Below are 27455 nucleotides of genomic sequence, written 5' to 3'. Positions count from 1 at the left end.
AAACCTTGGTCCTCTTTACATCTAAATCAGCCTTTATCCTCTCACATGACACAACCTCCATAATAAAGAACAGATCATTCATTTTTTATCTGGAAAACTACCAAACGTATAATTCAGTAAGGGGCCCCATGACCTTACCACCTTGTCAAAGGGAAGAAAGTATATAAAAAATGAGGTTTGCAGGAGCAGACGGATTTGGTCCGTCAACTTTCTCTTGGATTACACCCATTAACCAACATAAAATAATGCAAAATATAATGTAACAGATCCCCATGTCTTTGGAAATTCAAGTTAAACTCACTGATCTTTCAAAACTTATATACAATGCACAAGGGCAGCCATTAACTCGAGCAGGGTTGCAGAGGAGCACATGATGTCAGCGAGTTCTTTGAAAGAAACACATGATCCACAATTGGGACACTCTAGAAGAATCCAAGTCAGCAATGAGCATTTAGGGGCATCAATTCACAGCATCACAACATTCTGGAGCTCCAGAACGGACCTGGCAGACCACTGAGAACAATGCCTTCATCTTGTGCATGAAGAACCCGAGGCTCGGGGGGCGGGGGGGGGGGAGGGGGCCGGGGGGCAGCTAAGAGGCTTTGCCAAGATTTCACAGACATAAGAGCAAGAACAAAAAAATTAAGCTGCTGACTATATCCATCCCACTTGCGAGTCATGCTTCTGATGGACATGAGTACACCTAGCACTTTCCAGAATTACCCACCTATACATTGAGTGCAGAAGGAACAGCCTGAAATATGGTAACAGAAAAACTCAGAATTCAAATTCTGGCCATGTGATATTGAGCAAGTCCCTTAATTTCTGTGAATTTTAATTTTTTTCATCTATAAACTATAGGTAATAGTAAACTCCACAAGTAATCTGCCAGTAATATAAACAAGGGGACTGCACAGCCCTGAGTTACACAAAGGCCAACATTAGGTCCACATACAACCGCAACACCCAGCACAGAGGCTGGCACGTAACACATCTGTAGAAAATTTGCTAAGTGAATCAATGAACTAACCAAGCAAACAAGTACTGGACTTGAATTCGGGTCTATTTGCTCCTTATGTAGCTCCCAATTCATATGATTTCAAAGCAGAGTGTTATTTCTGACTTACAGAGGCCATTTTCTGGCCAAAAAGCAGAAGAAAAAGGTTTGCAGGGAAGTTCTTGTACTCTTCGGTGTTGGTATTAATTCTTGTTGCTAGCATGGGTACATCCTGAGTCTCCAGAATCAACTAAACCTGAGCTTCAGCATAAGCTGTGTGACCTCAAAGACATACACGTTCTCTGAGCCTGAATTTCCATACCTGGGAAAAAAAATCTATTTTACAGAGGTTGTGTGACAAATGCAGTGATCCATGTAAAGGAATACAGAATGATGTGTGGCACATGGTAACAAGTTCACATTCCACTTCCCTTCTAGTTATTGGGAAGCTTCATTCATTCCTTTCACTTAGGTCCCTGCTCTGATGTCACTTCCTTTTTGAACCTTCCTACCTACAAATAAAACCCATAACACTCACTGTCCCCTTCAGTTCAGTTCAGTTGCTCAGTCGTGTCCAACTCTTTGTGACCCCGTGAATCACAGCACGCCAGGCCTCCCTGTCCAACACCAACTCCCGGAGTTCACTCAGACTCACGTCCATCGAGTCAGTGATGCCATACAGCCATCTCATCCTCTGTCATCCCCTTCTCCTCCTGCCCCCAATCCCTCCCAGCATCAGAGTCTTTTCCAATGAGTCAACTCTTTGCATGAGCTGGCCAAAGTACTGGAGTTTCAGCTTTAGCATCATTCCTTCCAAAGAAATCCCAGGGCTGATCTCCTTCAGAATGGACTGGTTGGATCTCCTTGCAGTCCAAGGGACTCTCAAGAGTCCTCTCCAACACCACAGTTCAAAAGCATCAATTCTTGGGCACTCAGCCTTCTTCACAGTCCAACTCTCACATCCATACATGACCACAGGAAAAACCATAGCCCTGACAAGATGGACCTTTGTTGGCAAAGTAATGTCTCTGCTTTTGAATATGCTATCTAGGTTGGTCATAACTCTTCTTCCAAGGAGTAAGCGTCTTTTAATTTCATGGCTGCAGTCACCATCTGCAGTGATTCTGGAGCCCAAAAAAATAAAGCCTGACACTGTTTCCACTGCTTCCCCATCTATTTCCATGAAGTGGTGCCTGCTTACTTTTCTTCATAGTCCTTACCATCCCCTGACATCATGTATTTGTTTGTTTACTGTGCCTGTTGTTGTTCAGACACCAAGTTGTGTCAGACTTTGTGACCCCATAGACTGCAACACACTAGGCTTCCCTGTCCTTCACCATCTCCTGGAGTTTGTTCAAACTCATGTCCATGCAATCAGTGATGCTATCCAACCATCTCATCCTCTGATGCCCCTTGCTCCTCCTGCCCTCAGTCTTTCCCAGCATCAGGAAATCTTTTCCAGTGAGTTGGCTCTTCCCATTGGGGGTCCAAAGTATTGGAGCTTCAGCTTCAGCATCAATCCTTCCAATGAATATTCAGGGTTGATTTTCTTTAGGATTGACTGGATGGATTTCCTTGCAGTCCAATGGACTCTCAAGAGTCTTCTCCAGCACCACAATTCAAAAGCATCCATTCTATGACGCTCAGCCATCTTTATGGTCCAATTCTCATATCCGTAGAGGACTACTGGAAAAAGTACAGTTTTGACTATACAGACCTTTGTTGGCAAAGTGATGTCTCTGCTTTTTAATACATTGTTCAGGTTTGCCATAGCTTTCCTTCCAAGGAGCATGCATCTTTTAAAATCATGACTTCAGTAACCATCCACAGTGATTCTGGAGCCCAAGAAAATAAAATCTGTCACTGGTCAAACCCAGGTCTCCTGCATTGTAGGCAGATTCTTTACCATCTGAGCTATGGGTTTCTTTACTGTGCCTACTTGACTATAAAATAAGCCCCAGGAGGATGGGGACTTTTTCTTGTTGGTGCTATTTACTGTTCTATCTCAACAAACAGGAAAGGGCCTGGCAGGTAGTTAGGGCTTAATAAAAATATTTGTTGAGTGACAATGAATTCAACACTTACTTGGGGCTTGCCGGGCTTCCAAGTAGCGCTAGTGGTAAACAACCCACCTGCCAAAGCTGAGATGTAAGACAAGTGGGTTCAATCCCTGTGTGAGGAAGATCCCCTGGAGGAGGGCATGGCAACCCACTCCAGTATTCTTGTCTCAAGAATCCCATGGACAGAGGAGCCTGGTGGGCTATAGTCCATAGGGTCACAGAGTCAGACACAACTGAAGCGACTTGGCACACGCCAAGTCCTGGAATTAGACTACTGTAGTGGCCTCCCAACGATACTCTGTGGGTCCACTCTGTCCCCCTACATTTCATCTGTTAATCAGCAGCCAGAGAGCTCCTAAAAAGTCAACCTCAAATCACGCCTCTGCTGAAGGGCCTCCGGTGGCTTCCCACTCCAGTGACAGCACAGCCCACACCACTCACCAGGGCCTGAAATGCCGAGAGCGTGGGCCTCTCACCGATCCAACCCCTCACCACCACTGAGACACAATGGCTTTCTCTTCATCAAATATGCCAAGGTCTTATTATTTCTTTTCTTTCTTAATTTAAAAATAAACATACACTTTATGCCTTTGAAACTCTTAAGTTCTATATATTTACGTAATTAACAATATTCTGTTCTTTCTTATACCTAAAATTCTTCAACAAGTGAGGACTAATGGGAAAATGACTCTTCCAGAAATTTGTGTTAGAGACTACAAGTGTCGAGGTCTTTTCAGATTCAGGGCCTTTGGGCTGTCTGTTCCCTCTGCCTGGAAAGCTCTTCCCCTAGGCTGCCTTGTCCTCATCATTCAACTGCCGGCAGAAATGTGACCTCCTTGTGAAGCTGTCCCTGCCACCATCACTCTCAGCAAGTCACTCTCTATTGGAACACACTGTCCTTTCTTTTCTCACAGCATTTCATTATCTGGAATGACTTTATTTAGGAGTCCTATCTTCCCAATAGGACTGTAAAATACATGAGGACAAGAACTTTGTCAGTTTTACTGCTGCATCTGAATCAATAAACTGGATCTCAAAAGCTGCTGGAGCCGGCCAGGACGAGAGATACAGGTAAAGTACGCCATCAGACTGACAGTATCATGGAGTGTTGGTTTCCTTCCAAAGATAGGTGCCCCATTACATCAAAATATGTGAGTGTCAGCCAGACTTACTTGGGAATGGGTACCCGAATTAGCGTCCCCTCCACTTCTGGGTTCAAATTCATTCCACTTTCTCTTATAGCCTTGATAGCTGCAGCTGTACACTGAAAACCAGATCAAAAGGTAAACAGAATTAGTAAATAATTATTACCAGATGCAAGCCCTCTGTCGATAACTGGCAACCCATCTTGGCAGAACATGGAAACATTTAGTTCTGTTACCAGTAAGATCAGGAAGTTACATTGGTGTAGAGTGCTTTGATCAAGCTGAATAGCAAACTATGTCCACTCCTGGTACCAGTGTATTGCAGGAGGGAAAAAAAGCATAGAGGAAAAAATAAAAAGAAAACAGCTCTGCTTCTTTGAAAAGATTTCAATGGTTTGAGGCAACGCAGATCAAAACCACAGTAAATCCTCAAGGGAGGGGGGCTGGTCTGTGCAAAGATTGGTGTAAAGACAGCTGAAAGATTTTATACATTAAAAATTCCAGTTGACATTTTACACTCAAAATATACCAGTGCCGAGTGGAATGAGTAAATAAATTTAACTCACTCACATCTATGCTCACACCAACCTCACTTGTGTTTTGGCATGAGCGATGAATCTCTGCTGGTGTGTGTGCCAAGAAAGGAAGCATGGAAGATCTCTGTTCAAATCCCCACTCTGCTAACCATGTGATCCTGGGCAATAAACTTGACCTCTCTGAGGCTCCGTGTAGTAATCTGAGACCCGCAGTACTGTACCTCAGAGAGGATTAAATGAGGTAACATGAGCCATGCATCTTCCTCTGTGTCTGGGTGCCTGTAACACCCAGGCAAGCGGCACTATTATATAAACATATTCAATAAAGATAAGAATGCACAAACCCCCAAAGAATGATGAGCTGATGTCATCACTTAGCTGATGCACTGCTGTCTTTATTTTTTTCTCTTTTTTGTGGCTGTACCATAAGACATGCAATGTCGGATCTTAGTTCTCCTGAACAGGGATCAAACCCATGGCCCCTGCAGTGGAAGTGCAAAGTCTTAATCACGGGACTGCCATCAAAGTCCCTCTTTGTTTAAAAAAAATTTATTTCATCAAACTATAGCTCTTTTACAATGTTAATTTCTGCTGTACAGCAACACGATTACGTTATACATAAAGATATTCTTTCTCACATTTTTTTCCATTATGGTTTCTTACAGAACTCAGAGTATCGTTCTCTGATGCACCGCTGTCCTGAGGTCCATCTGGGTCTCTTCTGACACAGCCTTCCTCTCTCCCAAACTGCCTTATCTCAACCTCAAGCAACATTATAACCACACCTGGTTTGCAATCCTACCGCATAAGAGAAGGGAGTGTGGAAGAGAGAATTTCATTGGCATGACAATGTGCCATTCATGAAAACAAGGCCCCTGATTTTCAAAAGAATTTTAGGTTTGACCAGAGCCAATCCACGTCGCTTGGATTCAACGGAGCCAACTCCCAGCCTTGAGTTCCTCCCTAGACTTTCCGGTTTAAATAAATGGGGTTTGTTGCACACCTATTTTATTTTTCCAGGTTGGGTTTTGTTTCAAGGGCGTGCCTAAAAAGCTCATCCATTTCATGGTAAAATGACCTAAATTCTACAGGGACATAAGATGTTATCGTTAGGTCAAAAAGACAAACCAGCATTCCACAAGAAGACAAATCATGCCCTTGGGCTACAGAATTTAACTGTGCAGCCACTGCTTAAAATGATAAATTCTTAAAATGTACCTCTGACCACAGACTACTGGAGCTGGAAGGGATCTCAGACAGTCCAGTCCCTTCCTTATGTGTGCAGGGGCCTGCTGGTAAAGGTCACACCCCTACACAGAGACACAGTCCCTGAAAGCCAAGAGCAACGGAGTGAAGACCTCGCCCATCACGCTTCTGGTTACTGGCAGTATTAAGAGGAGGCTCAGCTCCTCAACTCTCCATCCAGTGACATTACTTAGTCTCTATGACCTCCCAGATCCACTAGCTCAATGTGTTCAGTAACTGTGGCACAGGGAATTTGATTCTTTTTTTTTAATAGCCAAAAAGAATTTGGAACTAGGTCTGGGGTATAAAGCGTATGGCCAAGGTAAATAAAAGAGCTGGATAAAGAAATGAAATTTTCCTCTACAAGAGAACTACCAACTTCTTTAATAAAATGAAACACAGATTTCTAAAGTTAAACATAAAGGGAGGGGCTTCCCTGGCAGTCCAGAAGTTAGGACTCCGTACTTCCAATGCAGGAGGCGCAGGTTCTATCCCTGGTCGGGGGAACTAAGATCCCACATGCCTCTCAGTGTGGCCAAAATATAAATAAATAGACTAATTAATTAATTTAAAAATAAAAAAAAATTTTTTTTAAAGGGAGAATCACCACTTTGAAGGACTGACCTGATTTCAAGTCTCCTAATATTTTTTTTGAAGCTTTTCATTGAAGGAAAGACTGGTAACTTGGCTGGACCACCCCACCACCACCACCTCCACTTTCCCTTCACAGTCTGGCCCAAGTGTTGCCACACAGCCTTCCGAGGCAAGCGTGGGAGCACCCGCCGCTGCTTCCAAGCTGGGCAGGAGATACAGCTCAATATTTACACCTTCCCTGTCCAAGGCTCAGTGCCAAGGATGCAGTGAGTGCTCAGTAGAAGCTTGCTGAATAAGTAGATTAATATGTGTATTAAAGCACTGGCTCAAACCTGTTAGAAAAACTCTTCATGTTTATACCCCTCCCAAAAGCCTTATTTTGTATCATTTTATACCTGTTCTGTGTCCTTTCGCGTGCAGAAAAAATATGAACCAAGAGTGGTTTCATTTACAAAAAAAACCTACTGAAAGAGGTAGTTCTTCTGAAATACTTTAAACATGTACATTTTAGTTTGATACGGAAGAATACAGAAACTCAGGGAATTATAGTCATTTTCCCAACATGACTTCTGACCTACTCATGGTTCAGACAAAAAGGCATGCATTTCTATCTCATTTCCATCTCTTAGCCTTTACCCTTCACTGAAGAGATGCCCGCCAGCGCCCCAGTGCAAACAGAGGCCCTCCGATGGCAACAATGACCCACTGGTTGTGGCTGCTTGGAGTACGGCGTCAAGAAAGATCACAGATCCCATGTGGTGTTAGGCAGGACCGAGTGCTGTGATCAATTAGCAATGTCTGCTATCACTGCGTGCGTGCATGCTCGCTCAGTAGTGTTTGACTCTTTGGGACCCCTGGGACTACAGCCTGCCATGCTCCTCTGTCCATGGGATTTTTCAGGCAAGAATACTGGAGTGGGTTGCCTTTCCTCCTCCAGGGATTCTTAAACTAATAAATCCAATTCATTCATATCTATACTCACATCTATGTGCGTGTGTATGCTACAGGACAAAAGGCGATGAAATTTTTGTAGACAGGTGAACAAGTCCTTGACAATCTGGGTTCAAGTCAACAGCTGATTTGCAGAGACTCAACAAAAATACTTGTGGAATTAAGGAACAGATGGTGAAGGAAGCACAGGATTTAGAGTCAAACAGACAGACCTAAGCTCAAGTCCTGGCTCTACTACCACAGCATGAATCTGTGGAAGAATTCTACTTTTCTGAGCCTCAGTTTCCTCCTCTAGAAAACGGACTTAAGTCTAACTTTAAAGAGTAGCTGTGCTGATCACGTGAAACAAAACACGAGAAAGCAATGCCCAGCAGCCCTGTAGACACTCAACCCACCTTTCTTCCTTCCACAAGAGCAATAAAGGAGCCTGCAGAATTTTTTTTCTCATTTGCCTTGTTCAAATCATGCTGTGGTCTGTTTTGTTTTTTTTTTTTAACTCCCTTCTTTCCCATCATTAACTCTAGCTGCAGGCAAGTTTATGGAAGGTAGTAACTTGTGTGTATCATTTATCAAGCAGGACACATGCTAAACAAATGCAATGCAGTTTTCTGTCCTCAATGCATTTAAAAACATTATGCATGTAAATCTGCATCGTGTCTCTATGGCATGACACAGAAATGCTCAGGTTTGAAAAGAAAGCCAGCCGCTTGTGAAACAGAAAGGAAGTATATAAACACAGAGAGGATTAGCTCAGCATTTTGAAGCTATAAACCTGGGCACTCCATGGACAGCTTCTAAACCAGAGGAAGGAAATGTTTAGTTAGAGCTATTTGTTTAATATATACACCAGATGAGATAAAGGAATTCAAAAGACAATGTAACTCACACTTCCTCACTCTGTCCTTGTAAGGAGCCTCTCTACTAAGGTTAACTGTAGATGTGTTGTGTTTTTTTTTTCAAAACTCACAGAATTTCAACTTGGAGAAATGGCAAAGATGCCTTGCTTGGAAAATGAAGATATAGTCCAATTTCCTAAGGAAAAATTAAGCTGTTAATACCTCCTCCTGCCTCCTAAGATGCTCTGGTGGCCAATCAGGTGCTTCTTCTGTGAATGCCATTTGCTATTTAATAACAGAAGTGGCTGGCTCTGAAAAGCAATCTGCCTGATGAGGTCTTCAAGCTGTGTAATTAGGAGGCTGTTCCCTAAATTGGCCCGCAGTGCCTGTGGGATCAGATGAACAAGGCGGAGAGGCCTCAGTGGTTCAGAGGGGCCAGAAGGGGAAAGAGCTAACAGTCCCCTTTCTGTCCATTTCTCTGCTCCTCGGGAACACCACGAATGAGTGCCTCCCTTCCATCAACCTAATGACAAGTATTCACCCATTTGAGGGAAATGTACTGGGTGCGTCCATGTGTCCGGCCTGGTGTTTGGTGCTGGACAGAATGAGCAAGTTGGATATGATTCCTACATTCCAAGCTTACGATCTAGGGAAAGGGAGATGGAAAACTAAGATGTAGATAAGGGCATAACTGTTAATAAGTACAATGAAGAAAAAGAACTGTGCTGTATAAAAGTGGTTAATATAGAGGAATAATTGAGATTTTGCGTAGACTAGGAAAGACTTCCCTGAGAAAGTAATATGAAAGCTGTGGTCCAAAATACGGGTAGTAATCAGCCAGACAAGAGTGATCCTAGCAAAGGAAACAGCATATGCAAAGGCCCTGAGGATATTAAGGGTTTGAGGAACTGAAAGGCTCGTGGGCAGAGCAGTGTGCAAGGGTGACAGTGCACAAGACCGGGGCGTCTGCAGGACAGGCAGGGGCCGCTTCACACGAAGCCGTCTAGGCCACAGCCATCTTCTTAGAGGTTACTTGAAGCCGCTGATGAACGCAATGCCCAGGAATGGCATAATCCAATAGATAATAATATCTTTACAAGTTCACTCTGGCTGAAGTATGGAGAACACAACAGGGGAGAAGAGAGTAATACCCCCACAAACATGGGCACATTGGCTGCAAGAGCCCCCTGATTTGAAAGTTTGTTCATAGCAAGGGCTTACTCTTATCTCTAACCCAGTTTTGTCAAATCCAACAGGTTCAACTTTGGTCTCTGTTTTTGGGCTAGAATTACTGAAAGAGACCAGTGGAACAGAGACTTCAGATTCCTTCACCTCAGGTGAACAGATGAGGAAATGGAGACCCATAGAATGACGCAACCTACATAGCCAGCTGGCGAGAGGTGGGACCACATTCCAGGTCCTCAAGGAGTCCCAATCCAGGTCACTTCTTACTGGGCCAGTAAGGAATAGCCTATTTATCTTCCTCAACCAGACTTAAAATCACAGCCTCCAGGTTGCAATGATCTAATGCAACCCACCTTCCAGCCCTGGAAGCACTGTGCTCTGGGCAATATTCTGCAATGGTCACTTGAGTCCCAAAGGAATGTGAATTCCTGGAAGGTCTGCTCTAAATAGGGCTTCCCTGGTGGCTCAGACGGTAAAGAACCCACCTGGGTTGGGAAGATCCGCTGGAGGAGGGCATGGCAACCCACTCCAGTATTCTTGCCTGGAGAATCCCCGTGGACAGAGGAGCCTGGTGGGCTACTGTCCATGGGGTCACAAAGAGTCAGACACAACTGAGTGACAAAGCACAGCACAGCACAGCACTACTCCAAACAATGCAAAAGTCATAAACTGGTGGCCCATGGGTCAAACATGGCCCATCAGTATATTTTGTCATAGACTTAAAACACACCAAAAAAGGGAATTAGTTACCAACATTTAGCAAAGATAGAAACTGGGGCTATTGGCTTCTTCTGTAAATAAAAGTCTTAGTATCTGGTAGTATCTGATTACCAGGTCTACATTTCTGCCTGGGAAGGATCAGCAGCAACTGGGCAAAGGCTGCTCCCTTCAGACAGGGCACACGCTCTGCAGTTTACACCTGCCCCTGCAATTACCCCACTGCCACTACTGTTTGTCTTAGATGGGACCTGTGTCAGTATCCAAATTACTTGCCTGGGCTCTATAGTGTTTGAGTAAAATAGAAAAGGAATTTAGAAACAGGAAGAAAGCTTTTCTTATCCTTAAATTCCCTTTGTTATGCCTTGTCTCTTGTTTCACCCCAAAGTGAAGGGAATACTTCCTCCTGACTTGCTGTAGTCTCCTGCATTACAAGGGAGACCATGGAGAGGGAGCCCTTGAGCAAGGCCACCTTACCTCTGGGAAGCTGGCCATATTCACCAGTATCAGCTGTGGCGACTTCATGGAGATCTGGCTGATCTGGTTGAGAGCAAGCTTCCCATCAGCAGTCACCACAGTGATATTATCAAGGGCTCCTAAAAGGAAGTTTAAAGAAAGCGTTTTAGAATTCAGAAGGACTTTTAGTAACCTCACATCTAAGTCCCTATCAATTCAGATTCAACTAATGTTTAGAGAAATATCAATAACCTCAGATATGCAGATGACACCACCCTTATGGCAGAAAGTGAAGAGGAACTAAAGAGCCTCTTGATGAAGGTGAAAGAGGAGAGTGGAAAAGCTGGCTTAAAACTCAACGTTCAAAAAATGAAGATCATGGAATCTGGTCCCATCAGATCAGATCAGATCAGATCAGTCGCTCAGTCGTGTCTGACTCTTTGCGACCCCATGAATCTCAGCACGCCAGGCCTCCCTGTCCATCACCAACTCCTGGAGTTCACTCAGACTCACGTCCATCGAGTCAGTGATGCCATACAGCCATCTCATCCTCTGTCGTCCCCTTCTCCTCCTGCCCCCAATCCCTCCCAGCATCAGTCTTTTCCAATGACTCAACTCTTCGCATGAGGTGGCCAAAGTACCGGAGTTTCAGCTTTAACATCATTCCTTCCAAAGAAATCCCAGGGCTGATCTCCTTCAGAATGGACTGGTTGGATCTCCTTGCAGTTCAAGGGACTCTCAAGCGTCTTCTCCAACACCACAGTTCAAAAGCATCAATTCTTCGGTGCTCAGCCTTCTTCACAATCCAACTCTCAAATCCATACATGACCACAGGAAAAACCATAGCCTTGACTAGACGGACCTTTGTTGGCAAAGTAATGTCTCTGCTTTTCAATATGCTATCTAGGTTGGTCATAACTTTCCTTCCAAGGAGTAAGCCTTTGTTAATTTCATGGCTGCAGTCACCATCTGCAGTGATTTTGGAGCCCAGAAAAATAAAGTCTGACACTGTTTCCACTGTTTCCCCATCTATTTCCCATGAAGTGATGTGACCAGATGCCATGATCTTCATTTTCTGAATGTTGAGCTTTAAGCCAACTTTTTCACTCTCCACTTTCACTTTCATCAAGAGGCTTTTTAGTTCCTCTTCACTTTCTGCCATAAGGGTGGTGTCATCTGCATATCTGAGGTTATTGATATTTCTCCCAGCAATCTTGATTCCAGCTTGTGTTTCTTCCAGTCCAGCGTTTCTCATGATGTACTCTGCATATAAGTTAAATAAACAGGGTGATAATATACAGCCTTGATGTACTCCTTTTCCTATTTGGAACCAGTCTGTTGTTCCATGTCCACTTCTAACTGTTGCTTCCTGACCTGCATACAAATTTCTCAAGAGGCAGATCAGGTGGTCTGGTATTCCCATCTCTTTCAGAATTTTCCACAGTTGATTGTGATCCACACAGTCAAAGGCTTTGGCATAGTCAATAAAGCAGAAATAGATGTTTTTCTGGAACTCTCTTGCTTTTTCCATGATCCAGTGGATGTTGGCAATTTGATCTCTGGTTCCTCTGCCTTTTCTAAAACCAGCTTGAACATCAGGAAGTTCACGGTTCACATATTGCTGAAGCCTGGCTTGGAGAATTTTGAGCATTACTTTACTAGGTGGGGAAACACTGGAAACAGTGACAGACTTCATTTTCTCGGACTCCAGACTTTTATAGAAGCAGTGGTGTCGTGTGATGGAAAGAGCTTTGAAATGTTGACAAAACTAGGTTGAAATTCCCTACCAGCACTAGAGTGGCCAACGATCCTGACTTGCCTGGTCCTGCATGGTTTCCTGTGACAAGACTTTGAGAGCTGCAACTGGAAAGTGTTGGTCACCCTTCCCGCTATGTCACCATTTACTAACATGAAACCTCAGGCAAGTCAGTCACCTTCTCAGTATCTTGGTTTCCAACTCAATTAAAAAATTCTTTACAGGATTAAAGTGTAGATTACAACTCAATATAAATAAGCAAATATACAATAGACACACACACACACAAAAACATAAAAATAGGTACTGCTTACTAGCCCTTTTCACAACTAGTCTGTAACATTGTATCACTATATCCACTTTACACCAGAGAAAGAAACTTGGGGAAGTAAAATGAGCCAAATCACAGAGCTAACAAAAGGAAAACCCAGCAAGAGCCCAGCCCCAACTCAGGTGTGCTTACTTCCAACTGTGATCAAGTCTCTTTCCCTTATCTGTGGAATTCAACTTGAGTTGCACCATTCAGAAATCCCCAGGGAGCTTTTAAATTTAGATTCCTGGGTCCCACTCCCCAGAGATCCTGATTCTGTAGGGGCTCAGGAGCCTGTGATTTTGGGGGCGCTTGTTTTCTTTCAAGATGACCACATGATTCAGACCTGCAGCCAGGTTTGGAACTGTTACCTTGTACCACCTTGATTTTGGCACTTAGACTCCCTTTAGGAACAACAACAAAAAACCCACCAATTATTACCACTTCACTGATACCCTGGATCTGATCTTTGTCCATATCTGAATTAGGGAAAACCTTGGGCAAAATTTTCTTGTCAAGAAGGCAAGTATATTGTTACAAGACAATAAAAGGGGCACTACTCAAACTCCCTCATTTCCTATGCAAATGAGAACTAGAAGAAAATTTTACCATTCATTTTAAGAATCACTCGAGAATGGCTCATTCTGACACACCGTGTGTGTGGGGGGGGGGTGGTGGTGGTGGTGGTGGGTGGTGGCGGCGGTGGTAGAGGTGTCAGTCGTTTAAACAAATTGGGAGTTGTCCTAGCAAACTGTTAGGATAATGCAGTTCCACACTATGGCCCAAAGATCTGATCTGAAGCACAGTACTCAACTCAATTTAATGCCATCACAAGTTAGAAGGCTGTTGACGCCACTGGCTTCAATCTGGAAAAGTCTATGATTCTGAAGACTAATGACCTGGGTTCAAATACCAACCCTGCCACTTCCTGAACTGTGTAACTTTGGCAAGGTCTCCTCAACCTTTTGGGCATCTGTTTCCTGATTTCTAAACAGGGTATTAAAATCATACTTATCTCACTGGGTTGTTATGAGAGTTAAGAGTTTATGGAAAGCCCTTATATTGTCCTGGAATATACAAGGGCCCAATACACGCTATTATCATTATGTCTCAACTTTCCCCTATATTTTAACCAAACTAACCTACTTAGTTTCTCTAATAACAGTCCGTTCTGTCTTGCCTTAGGATCCTCAGCATATATTTTTCCTTCTACTAAGGACACCCTTCTATGGTCAGATAACTTCTGCTCACTCTTGAACCCTCAGCTATGATTGCATCTAATCTCAGAAATCCTGTCTGACCTCTTAGGTTGGATTACAAATCCTTTATGAGCTCCAAGATCCTACACACAAATCTATAATAATGATGACCCATCTTTACCAAACCCTTCCTAGGGCAAGACATGGTTCTAAATGCTTTCTATAATTTATTTGCTTTTATTATCAAATAAACCTGTGAGACAGTTCCACCATTTTACAGATGTGGAAACTGGGGCACAGAAAATAACTTGTCCAAGGTCACAAGAGCCCTTAATGGGGCCTGAATTCAAACCTAGACCTGATCAACTCCAAAGTCATGATCTTCACCATTCTGCTTTGCTATGTGGTTTATGTGTCTATCCCTACACACTAGGATCTAGGCTCTTGGAAGGTGGGGGACAATGTTTTTTCTCTCTGAATCTACAGCACCTATTAAACAGCACAGAATAAGTGCTTAATAGTGCACTGATGAATAAATAAATGTATGTATGAATGAATGAATGAATGAGAGGACAAGAATGAAGAAACAAACCTGTATTTTAGACAACTATTAAAAGCAATCAATTCTGTCTTCAATCTTGGAGACAGAAATTGCTGGTAGACAGACAGAGGCATTAGTGGGAAAGTATCTGCTGGTTCAGATAGTACTGAAAGACGATATGGAATAATCTGGCAAAAAAAAAAAAGTAAAATAAAATGAAAGACTGGCTAAGTTCAGCCTGTTTCACTGAGTCTCTTCATGGCCCCAAGTTCTACACAGAACACTGTACAAACATAACCTTGAAGAGAAAGAAGCAAAGAGGAAATACCAGCGGGAGGCCTTTTGAAAACGGATCTTAATTCAGCCTTCCTGATTTGCCGTAAGATCCTCCACCACAGAAGTCCCAACATGGGCTTTTCACCATGCAATTGTGGTGGTTCCCATTCCCCAAATCCGTACCGACATAATGCATCAAATCCTTTTCCCTCAATCTGTCCCCAGCGAGCATCTCCCTCAGCCTCATTCCTGCCCCTCATTTTTGCAGAGGTTAACATTTAACAAATTACACTCCCAACCTCTTTCCAGGCCCATCATCTTTTTAAGTTCAACAAGAGTGGAGCTTGCTGGCCAATTTGAAGTATCACATTTCTCCCTGAGCTCCTCTCAAACTGCTCTCTGGTTTCGGCTGCAGAATGTTAACAGGCCAGAAAGCACAGGGGAGACAAAGCACTTTATCAGCTTCATACCTAAAATAATAAGCAAGTTTAAAATAAACAGTTGGGAGAGATTGAATGGCACGTTCTACTGTCAGCAAAGGCAGAAATGCCCCAGCCCAGGGTTGACAAATGATAGAATGGTCTTCTGGTTTCACATTGGATCTCATCTCTGATGTTTCTGCTGGTGTTTATAGATGGAGCTGTAGATTTTTCACTTGGTTTTCTTAAGAACAAGTTCATGAAATAATTTCTAGCTTTCTTATGAACTATCCCAACCAAGATGTGAGCGGGAGCAGCCCAAGCTCCACAGATATTTTCCGAGGGGGTCCCGGGCTTGACTCTAGGATGATGACAATTTCCAAAAGGCCAATTTAATAGCAATTGGATTTTTCCTGCCTGCCTGCACCATTAGCTGACAACTCACTTCTTCCATCACATCTGCAAACAGTTCTCCTAGACAGTTCTGACATTTCCCACTTAGAAAAGCCATTTTCAGGAAGTTATTAACCCAAACGGAATCTTCCTAGTCAAGCCCAGGGGTATAGAAATGCCTCAGGTGGGCATGTCTGTAGACAGTAGGTTCCCAGTAAGGGATAAGAATGGCCAATTTGGACAAAAAATTGACAAATCAGACCAAATATTTCAGTTACTATGAGACGAAATACCTACAAGTTTTTAGAGTACAGTAATAATGAAAGTCCCATTTTCTGACAGTATGATTCCATGAGAGCAAAGATCATGCCTATTTTTGTTTACTGTGAACCACCATGATGACTAGTTCATAGCAGACAAGTATTTGCTAAACGGATAAATGCAGTGTTAATACATGCTGGGCACTCTACAAGAATCATTACACATATTACCTCACTTATTTTCATCCCCATCCCAAAGCTAGAAGGTGGGAATTAGACAAGGAAACTGAACACCAGAGAAGTAAAGTAACTGCCAGTGGTCACCAATTGATACGTAAAATCCAGTTCTGCCAAAGCAATGTTCTTGCCACCGTGCCCCTCTCCAAAACACAGGTTCACTCACTAACCTGGTGAAGTCCTTATGTTGACAGTCTTATTGAAATTATCCTTGAGTGCTTCTATCACAGACTTCATTTCTTCATCCACTTCGTCTAAGTTGATGATATCCTCAACCAAGGCAGTGTTAAGATTCATTCTGGTTTGGGACTGTCCTTTCCCTTTGGCTAGAAAGTCAACATTCAATGAATTTAAAAGAAAAAAAAAAGCATAAATAGAGATAATAAACAATGAGTTAAGAAAACGAGAGACACAGAAAATATATTAATTCATTTAAAAATGAATCCTAAAACAAGGCCATGCAAAGTATCTGATGGCTGGTACAGACAGAAAGAACAGCAGTGGTTTAGCAACATGAAACACCACCAGCAGTAGCGACAATGGCTTATATTTTAGAAAACCAACAATACTGAGAACTGAGTAAAATTCTAGTTTGTATCCAAACCATCATAGTGATGTTTCATAAGCTATAACATATATATGCATAGCTCACTCCCGTGAGTAATACAAATATTCCTGCATTCCTTTATGTAAGGTGTGGGAAGACAGAAAAAAATAAAAACATTTAAACACTACTATCTTATACTTGTTTATTTATTAAATATTCAACATTTACTGAGATCATGCACAACAAATTTCATTCAACATCTACAATAAGTTAGATCCTGTGCTATCTGTATACCGTATTACAATTTGCAATGCAATTTCAAGTACATTCTTCTATTAGAATTCAAAGCAGCTCTCTGACATAGGACGAACAGAGATTATTATTGCTCCCATTTTACAGATAAGGAATCTGAGGAACAGCTATTTAAATGTTTTGCCCAAAGTAACCAACCAGTAAGCAGCAGAGTGATTTTTTTTTTTTGAACATTTATTTGCTTGTGTCATCATCTTGCTTGAAAGCTCTGAAGTTAACAGGCTAACGGCTTAGAATTTTCAGAACTGATGAAAGAGCTGAATTTTCAGATTTAGAAACAGTTTCAAACAGGATAGTAAAAGCAAATTCATACCTAGACATTTTGTGAATGCAGAAAACCAAGGACAAAGAGGCTGTGAAAACAGCCAAAGAGAAAAGACAAATTACCCATAAAGGAACTTACGCCCATCAGTATCAGAAAGTTATATTAAGACTAATTCACATACAAATACAGACTCAAAAGCCCTAAATTAATATTAGCAAACCAAATCCAGCAACACACAGATTATGGAGCAAGCAATGTATATGCACATTACACATAAGAACAATGAGGGCTTATACCAAGAATGCAAAAGTGGTTTAATATCAGAAAAGGCTATTAATGTTGAGCCACCACATTCATAGACTGAAAAAAATTTTTAAATGCTCACTCAATAAATGCAGTAAGAGCACCAATAAAAAAATTAATACCCATTCAAAAAAAAACTATTAGCAAAACAGGGACAGAAGACACTTGCTTAAAAGAGAGACTACCAAAAAATAAAGCAAACATAATTCTTGATGTTAACACATAAGAAGTATTCACTATAAAGTCAGGACTAAAACAAGGATGACTACTATCAATAATCACTTTTATTCACATATAGCTGATTTACTTTGTTGTACAGCAGTAAAGCAATTATACTCCAATAAAAAATTACTTTTATTAGAATTATATTAGAATTCCTAGACAATGTAGTTGGAAGGAAAGGAGAGAAGGAGGGAAGAGGGATGGAGGAAAGAGAAAAGAAATAAAAGGTATGTGATATATAGATTGGGGAGGGAAAAACAAAACTATCATTAAATATAGGTATTTTAATTATCTACATAGAAAATCCAAAAAAATACACAACGGTTCTAATAAAAGAGTTCAGCAGAGTTGCAATATACAAAATCAATGTATAATTATCAAAAGTATTCCTATTCGCCAGCAACCAAACAGAACACATAATTTCTAAAAGACAAACTTAAAGCAATGACTCTTGCAAAAAATAATATAGAATATATTTTTGACCTTAAGGCAGGGGAAAATTTCTTCAACGGGAAAGAAAGAGCACTACTAATAAAAGTAAAAGATTGACAAACTGGACTACATTAAAATTAAGAACTTCTGTTCATCCAAAAAAAAAAAAAAAACCATGAAAAGGTCATCATTATCAGCAATCCATATATATGCAAAAGTCTTGTCTTTAGAATACATTAAAATTCTTACAAGTCAATTTTTAAAAATCAGGTCAATTTTCTTTAATGGGCAAAAGATTGGAAACAAAGAGGATATCCAAATAACCAGTGAACAAATGAGAGGTGCTCACCATCATTATTCATCAATGAAATACAAATTAAAACCATGAGATATAACGGCACATTCATTAGAATGACTAAAATTAAAAAGGCTGACCATACCAAGTGTTCACAAGTAGATAACGGGTAATTAGCAAATAGAAAACTAAAGCACCCTGGGGAGGAGAGTAACCTGACATGACCACTCTGGGAAACCCTATATTCTGAAACTGAACTGAAATTTATGTACACATGACCCAAGGCTCAGGAATCCTTCCTCTTGGTATACACCCAGTAGAGAGGCAAACTTATGGGCACTAAAATGCATGTTCACAGTAGCATTGTTTATTTTAGCTCAAAACTGGAAGCAACTCAAATATCCATTGGCTACAGAAAACATACATAAATCATGGTACACACATTCACTGGGATACTGTAAAAAAAAAAAAAAGTAAAATGTACCAACAACTACTACAGACAACAACATGGACAAATCATACGTGTAGGTTGTTATCAAAAGAAGCCAGGCATGAAAAGAATCCATTCTGAATTCAAAAGGGGCAAAGCGAAATCTGCAGTGTTAAAGTCAAGAGAGGGAGTTGTCTTTTGAAGGGAGAGACCTGAAAAGGACAAGAGCAAAGCTTCCAGAGTACAAGCGACGTCTGTATCTTAATCCGGGTGATAGTTACATGGTTGTGTTCACTTTGTGAAAATTCCCTGAGCATTTACAATTTATGTACACACTTTTTCTCTATATATAACTCAAAAGTTGACTTTAAAAAACATTATATACCAAGTGACAAAAAATGATGATACTCTAGAAATAAACCCAATTGAAGAACTGTGTAAGATCTATATGGAGAAAACCTGACAATATGATTATAAATGTCACAGAGAAGAGAAAAGGCCAAGAAGAAGAAGAAAAAGCTAGTGTATTCTGAAGGGAAAGATCTATACCACCAGATTCAAGACTTTATGACAGTGATTCAGGCATTAGGGAATTTAGTGCAGGGAGAGATGAGCAGTTCAACACATCAAGAGCTCAGAAATAAATCATATATATGAAGAAACATTACATATGACAGAGGAGGCATTACAGATCTGGGAGTAAAGAAGAGTTTTCCCTAAGTGAGGTTAACTTCCTTGGTGGTACAGTGGTGAAGAATCCACCTGTCAATGCAGGGGACACAGGTCTGATCCCTGGTCCAGGAAGATCCCACATGCCGAGGGGCAACTAAGCCTGGGCGCAACAAATACTGAGCCCATGCTCCACAAAAAGAGAAGCCTCTGCAGTGAGAAGCCTGTGCACCACAACTAGAGAGGAGCCCCCAGTCGCCACCAACTAGAGAAAACCCACCAGAGTAACGAGGACCTAGCACAGCCAAAAATAAACAGATTTTAAAATAGTTTTATTTTTGAAAAAAGAAGTGAGGCTGACACACTTACTACTCACTTCCAAAAGAAATAAGATTAGATTCCCTATCTCATATCATATTCCGAAATAAATTCCATTATGGATTAAAGACCCAAATATGAAAAGTAAAAACCTTCAAAATATTTAGAAGAAAATACAGAAGAAGAGATTTATGACTTTGGGATAGATGACGGTATCTTAAATAAGGCCAAAAAAGCACAAATGATAAAGGAAAGAACTGAAAAATATGACTGCATTAAAACTGATGTTCAATGAAAGACATTATAAAGTTAAAAGGCAAAGTAGATACCCATAACATATACATACTGACAAAGGATCAGCATTCGTAATATAGAAAGAATCCAATAAATCTAAAGGAAAAAGTCAAACCACCAAGTTTTTAAAGAGGCAACCCAAGATGATAAAAGCTGAATATGCAGTTGAATATGAAAAGACGCTGCTTACGTGCTGCAGCCACTATGTGGTGCGCCAGACTGCAGTGCTGCGGGCACAGGGCCGGATTCCAGCTCTGCCGCTAACTGCACATGATCACGGGCCAAGGTCTTACACGTGGACCTCAGCTCCCTCACTCGCAAAAGGGTGAGACATGTGCGTGGCTCACTAGGTACTGAGAAGGATTTCTTCACTGGGTAATTATAATTCCTTCAACAGATAATTTATAAAGATCAAATTAAATGATTAAATGTATGTGAATTAAAAAAATATATAAAGCAACTACACATCAAAAAGTTATTACCTTTATCACTATTAACTGAATATACGTTTTCTATGCATTAATGCTTTTCTAGCAACTTGTTAATTTTCCTGTTAACAGGAAAGGAGAAGGTCTGTGTAAAACCATAAAAGAAAAGCAGTGGGGAAAAAACATTCAGTAGCATATTTCAAGCACCATCCTTGCGAGTGAACTCCCTGACCCACGGCTACAAGTATTAACAGCAGGTCTGCTTGACAATGTTCTGTCACTCATTCATTCCTTCAACAAAACGTTTTAATATATACTATGTATCAGGCCCTGTTCGCTCCTAAACAAAAGACACAGATTGGAAAAAAAAAAAAAAAGACAGAGGTGGAGTTTTTCCTCACAGCGTCCAGTATGGAAGACATAACAAACAATAATCAACCCTACAATTAATTAATTAATTAGTGCTTTGCTAAGTACATCAAAGATAAAATAACAGTGTGCACAAGTGCATGTAACAAGGGAACTGACCCAGCCTAAGAGGTCAGGGAAGGCTTTCCTGAGGAAGCAACGTTTAAGCTGAGATCTGAGTTATATCAAAGTCTCATTCTTGGATGACACAAGCCATTAAGATCATCCATCTAAATCCTCGGCTCTCATACGTCTTCACCCCACAAACTTCTGCTTTTAATTTTACTTCCAACACAGATCTTCCTGGAAGGAGAAAATACATTGATCCCTGTCCCAAGTATTCTGGTTTGCTTGGCACTTACACCTCTAATTCTAAATCTAAAACAAAACAGTCGTTTTCTGAGCTGTGGCAACATATGAGGCAGCATGGAAGTGAGAAAACAGACCCTCAGCTCTAATATCATATCTGTCCCTGTGACCTTTCAAGCCTATCAACTGATCCACCTGAGACATCACTTCTTCGTGAGGCATGGGGAGAAATTCAGAACATCTCTGAGATCTCTTCCAGCTCTGATCATTCAAGGGCTAAATATAAGACAGGGGCGAGGAGGTCACGTCTCTACCTTTGGCTTTCTTGGTAGCAAAATGACGGACTGGTACGGCGGCATAGGCCATGCATCGCCCCTGGTCGTTCTGTCTTCCTCTCACTGTCTGCAGTGTGACTTCTGAAACAGGTCTGGTCAAGGCTGCAAGGGAGTTGCAAAATGCAGGGTGGACCAAGCGGAAGCACCTTAAACCCAAGGCCATGACTGAAGACAATCCTTGTGAACATCCACTAAAAAGAACAAGACAAAAAGGAGATCTAAGTAAAACAGACTCTCTTGTTAGTGCAACTTCAGAAAATAATCTGTACCAGTTAGCAAGCAAATCCTATCAGCAGAGCCCACCAATCTGTTTTGACCTGTGTGCTAGGTCAGGGGTTCCCAACCCGTTCCAGTTCGTGGCCTGTTAGGGACTGGGTGGCAGGACAGGAAGTGGGCACCAGGTGAGCCAGCAGAAGCTTCATCTGTATTTACAGCCACTCCCCAGCCCTCGAGTTACAGCCTGAGTTCCGCCTACTGTCCGATGAACTGCAGCGTTAGATTCTCACAGGAGCACAGTCAATGCAATGCACTTGAATTACCCTGAAACCATCCCCACCCCCTGCCCAGCTCCCATCAGTGGGAAAACTGTTCCACGAAACCAGTCCCTGGTGCCAACAAAGGCTGGAGACCGCTGTACTAGATAACTTAAATACATTATCTCCAGCCCTCCTCCTAACAGCTGTACAAGGATGTATGATTAGCCCCATTTTATAGGACAAAGAAACTAAGGCTCACAGAGATTTAAATATCTAGCTCACAGTCTGTAGGACGCCAAATCGCCATGCTCTTTCCACTACAGCAAATGCCAATTAGTACACAGGGAAGAGAGTTAAGTAAATGCATAGCAGCCTAAATCCTTAATGATGGTAATTAAACCCTTACAGGAAAAAAAAAAAAAAAAAAAAAAAGCACAAAATCTTGATAAAGTTACACTATAAAGAGTAACAGCAGAGCACTGGAAGAGAATTTTACATAAAATCATTTCAACAGGCATAAAATGACTGGAAAATTCACACAACAGCATTTAATTAAAATTTTCTTTGGTTCCTTATGCACTGATTACCAATTAGAATGCACTTTCATGTGAGTCTGAAGCATGGCTGAGGTTTGAGGTCTTCCATGTTATAGAACTAAAGCTCTGGAAAATGCCACCCTCCTCGGTGTTAACACAAGTTACACACGATCCTTCTGAGGTTTTTGACTGTGGAAAGATGTTAAAGCGTACAGCTACCCCTGGGACAGAACAACAGTTCTAGCTTACGGGCAAATGTGGGACTTCCCTGTTGGCTCAGTGGTAAAGAATCTGCCTGCCAATGCAGGACACACAACTTTGATCCCTGGTCCGGGAAGATCCCCTGGAGAAAGAAAAGGCAACTCACTCCAGTATTCTTGCCTGGGAAATTCTATGGACAGAGAAACCTGCTGGGTCCATGAGGTCGCAAAGGCTCAGACACAACTGATCAACTAACATACACACACACATTACAGTCTGAGTAAGAGCATGGGCTTTGCAGACAGAAGATCTAGAATCCAAGCCCATCTCCACCACACCCAAATGCTTCTGAACATCACTGCACCTTGACTTCCTCAACTGTAATAAGATGGAGATAATTATAGTTATTTCTTAGCGTTGGGAAAAATAAATTAGTTAATGTAGGTATAACACATGAAGCGGTGTCTAACAGACAACAGGAGTTCCCCCTAAAGAGTATCTGTTGACAGCTATCGCCTTTCCTTTCAAAAACTTCCATGTCAGAGTCAGACGCAACAAAGAAATCTTACATGTCATTACTAAAGTACAAGGAAGCCAAGAGTCAGTCATATCTGGATATGAATTTCAACTTGTGGCTATTCATTTCATTTTCTGGGCATCATTTCCCTCATTTGTAAAGTGAGAAAAAAAAATCTTGTTTTAAAATAAAATGAAGTAGTGAATGTAACAACTGAGTACAGTGCTGGGAATGTGCCACCTGCTATAATTATTACTTTTTTTCCTTAAAAAAAGCAAACGAGTTGCACAAAGGCAAATAATTTCTCCCGATGGAATTTTTAATAGCAAGAGATGCTAGATTTCAATGATCGGTGTATGATGTCAGTAAAAACAGATCTAGATAAAAAAATAAAAAAATGTTTCCTCTTTTTAATCATTATCAATAGCTACTATTAACAGAGGTCAGGCCCAGCCTTCTGGCTTTACCCTTAGTATTCATTTAATCCTCTCAAAAATGCCACAAAGAAAAGTATAATAATCTCCTCTTTATAGATGTAGAAACTCAGGCTCTAAGAGACTGTCATTGACCAAGAGACTGGAGCTAATAGGTTTGCTCTGTAGCGGCAGCACTGTTCACAGATTTTGCCTCTAAATGAGGTTTCTATATCTAGGTTTTTGCCTAATACAGCCAATGCCTAACCCACACTTATATCCAAATATGGCTGTATAATAAGGTGCTTTTTTTTTTTGATCTACAGGGTCTCAATCTGGCTATTCCATTTAAGACAGGTTTCCTGGTGTTCCTGTTGCAGGTCATAATGCCAATCCACAAAGCAACAGGAAATCAAAATGGGTTAGAAATAAACAACCTTTGACAGAAAACTCAATACCCAAAAGCGGACCCAGTACACGTGAACCGGAAGACGACTCTATAAATAAACCACATTGCTGAAATGCTTAAGACATGGATTTTAAACTGCACAGAAGTCAGGAAACTTCAAAGTGGAAATTCAATAAAGGCAGCCCCTTGGACTCTTTATCTCAAGAATATTCATATCAGCACTCAGTTCAGCACAGAAGTAAAGACAAGGAAAGGAACCATCTTGCAAGCCCAAGTATTCTACAACAAAATTAACCTACAGTCGGAAAAAAATGCAGCAGGAAACATCTGACCTTTGGATGAAGTCTTGAACTGAAATGCCAGTTTGCCCACTTACTAGCAGTGTGAACCTGGGGAGATCAACCTCTCTGAGCTACAGTTTCCACTGCACCTTTTTCATGGTGATATTAATGAGCCTTTAAAAAGGTAATTATAACAATAATAATGAAACAATAGCTTATAATAGCTGGTAATAACTATGTGCCAGAAACAGTTCTAAGCACTGTATTGTATACATTAACTAATTTGAGCCTCATAATAACCCTAGGAGATAAGTACTTATTATTATACCCATTTTACGGATAAAGACACAGAGGCAAAGATAAACAATTTGCTCAAGATTTTAATTCAGGCACTTTTGTTCCACAGTTTGTGCTCTTAAGCACTATCCTATACGGTGTACATAAAACAGTGCAATTACTGGCATTATTTTTCAAACTGTTTAAATATTTTTTTAAAACTATTTGAGGCACGTATTCTTTATCCAAAGCTGAGATTCTCAAAACTTGAATTTTCCCACTTCCCATAGAAGGTGCATTTTAACTTTGGAAAGAACTAGATGAGGAAGACAAAGTCCTAGCTTATCCACCATCCCAGCAACCCCTACCAATTCAGTTGTACATTAGTTCATAACATGCAGATTCCTGTAATATGAGTGTGCACACACAGGTCCCTGTTGTACATAAAATACTTTCACGTGTATTACCTGATTCCCACAATAACCAGGCAACATTGTGATTACCGCTTACATTGTACAAATTGGTAAACTAGTCTTTCATTTCCTTGAATAATTTCCTGCGCCAGGGTCTTCAAAAATACTGTTGAATCTGCTTGGAATGATCTTCCCTCACCTCGTTAATGAACTTCTCTTTCAGACTTCAGCTGAAGTACCACTTCCTCAGAGGATGCCTTCCTTGGCTGTTTTCTCTAGCCCAACAGGTCAAATGTCCTATGGCCCCTTTTCTTAGTACCATGTACTTTTTCATGGCACTTACTTTAACAATATCAGTTAATATTTGTGTAACTATTTAATCGGGTTCCCTTGGTGGCTCAGTGGTAAAGAATCCGCCTGCCAATGCAGGAGATGCAGGTTCAATCCCTGGGCTGGGAAGATCCTCCAGAGAAGGAAATGGCAACCCACTCCAGCATTCTTGCCTGGGCAATCCCACGGACAGAGCCTGGCGGGCCACAGGCCATGGGGTCACAAAAGAGTCGGACATAACTTAGGGACTAAACAATCATTATTGGATCATTGTCTTATTCCCGCCATAAGAACTGACTATAAGTACTACAAGGATTAAACTATGGTTGTCTTGTTCAAGACTGCATCCCCAGTCCCTGGCACAGTTCTGAACACAGAAGACACTGAATAAATATGAAGACTACATGAGTGAAAGTCTAGATTGTCCTTCCTCAAAGTCATATTGCTAGCACCAAAACAGAAATCAAAGCCACAGACAGTAGGTCCTGGGCTCTACTCCCCAACACTGCTTCCATGATCTCTTGGTTTGCCAGATTTTTCACTTAGAGATAAGAGGTCATGTTCTTCTCTAAATTCAGCAACAAGTAAAGGCATTTACAGTATCTGACTATGGGCAGGATCATGTCCCTGGCATAGCCAAAGGAAGGATGGGACACTTGAACAGGTGGAGAAACAGCTTTTGTCTAAGGAGGCCTGGTTTCTGATATTCCTATCTCATTACTCCCTGCCCATCATCCTTTTTAGATTCATAACTATAGTGAGTTCCCTACATACAAACAAACTCTGTTCTGAATGCTTGTTCATAAGCCCGATTTGTTAGTAAGTCCAACAAAGTTAGCTTAGGTACCCACCTAACACAACCAGCTATATACTACTATACTGCAATAGGTTTATAATACGTTCCCATCTTTGAAAGTTCACAACTTGAAGGTTTGTATGCAGGGAACTTACTGTACCTTGTATTCAAAAAGCACCTGTGGAAGCTGACCTGAGACTTCTACTAAGTCATTTCTTCTACCCAGGTTTTCTTTTCTCAACTATAATACAGAGGGTCAGACCAGGTTTTCATTCTTTCTAACTATGAAGCTCCCCAAGATTCTGAGAATGCAGTAGGGTGAGTGAAAGGATAAAAATGCAACAAACTTAAAGAAGACCTGGGAAAGAGTGCTGGTTCCAGTACTTCATAGGTATGTAACCTTAGGTAGGTCAAAATCTCTGGACCCCAATCTCACCTGTGGATGACAATACTATTCATCAGGGTTAGAGGAGCGATCCAATGAGCTGAGTTGCAGAAGCACTTTATAAACATAGAAGGGCAATTGAAATGACAACCGTTTTGCCACTGGACAGCAGAGTAATGGTTAAAAGGTGAGACTTAAATTTGGGCGCCATCACTCAATCCGCCTGTAGTGTGGGAGACCTGGGTTCGAGCCCTGGCTTGAGTAGATCCCCTGGAGCAGGGAAAGGCTACCCACTCCAGTATTCTGGCCTGGAGAATTCCATGGATTCTACAGTCCATGCGGTCACAAAGAGTCGGACACGACTGAGCGACTTTCACTTTCACTTCACTCATAGCGACACGACCCTGATTTTATTTCTCCGAGTTTCCATTTCTCCAGCATACGGGATTAGAAAAAAAATACCTATTCCCACAGGATTGTTCTGAAAAATAAAATGTTCCTGCCAGTTAGCAGGCTACTAAATAGATGCTACTATTTAGCAGCCCGGCTCTCATTCTGAAGGTCCCTAGGTGATGAAACGAGCCCCGTCCCCAACCCGTGCGATTCGCTCGGATCGACAGGTCCCGCCCTCAGCCGTAAAGGTCAAGCCGGATTTTAATGGAACGCGTCGGGGACGGTGTTTAGGCCCCCTTAATGTATCCTAGAGGTCCCTGAGTAGAGGTTTCCGGGTCCCGGACCACGC

At 41.5% G+C, this 27455-nt stretch overlaps 1 protein-coding gene across 4 annotated transcripts in view; it reads right to left on the bottom strand.

Annotated features, from left to right (window-relative positions):
- The window catches only part of MRRF (mitochondrial ribosome recycling factor), a 55788-nt gene that overhangs the window by 28157 nt on the left and 176 nt on the right, over nt 1–27455 (bottom strand). Inside the window, exons 1-5 of one of the 4 annotated variants that reach the window (XR_008700577.1) lie at nt 26765–27446; nt 21660–21871; nt 16284–16439; nt 10744–10862; nt 4230–4321 (exon numbers count right to left, since the gene is read on the bottom strand). Coding sequence is in view for 3 of the 4 variants with exons in the window: in XM_055541050.1 (XP_055397025.1) it covers nt 4230–4321; nt 10744–10862; nt 16284–16439; nt 21660–21871; nt 26765–26841 (656 nt within the window). In the remaining variant the exon portion in view is untranslated. Of the gene's footprint in view, nt 1–4229; nt 4322–10743; nt 10863–16283; nt 16440–21659; nt 21872–26764; nt 27447–27455 lie in introns of those variants that run through there. The other 3 variants (XM_055541050.1, XM_055541052.1, XM_055541051.1) reach the window with 3 other exon arrangements.

Source organism: Bubalus kerabau, chromosome 11, assembly GCF_029407905.1.
Source record: "Bubalus kerabau isolate K-KA32 ecotype Philippines breed swamp buffalo chromosome 11, PCC_UOA_SB_1v2, whole genome shotgun sequence".
Taxonomy (NCBI): domain Eukaryota; kingdom Metazoa; phylum Chordata; class Mammalia; order Artiodactyla; family Bovidae; genus Bubalus; species Bubalus kerabau.
This window is presented reverse-complemented; position numbering and strand designations above follow the sequence as displayed.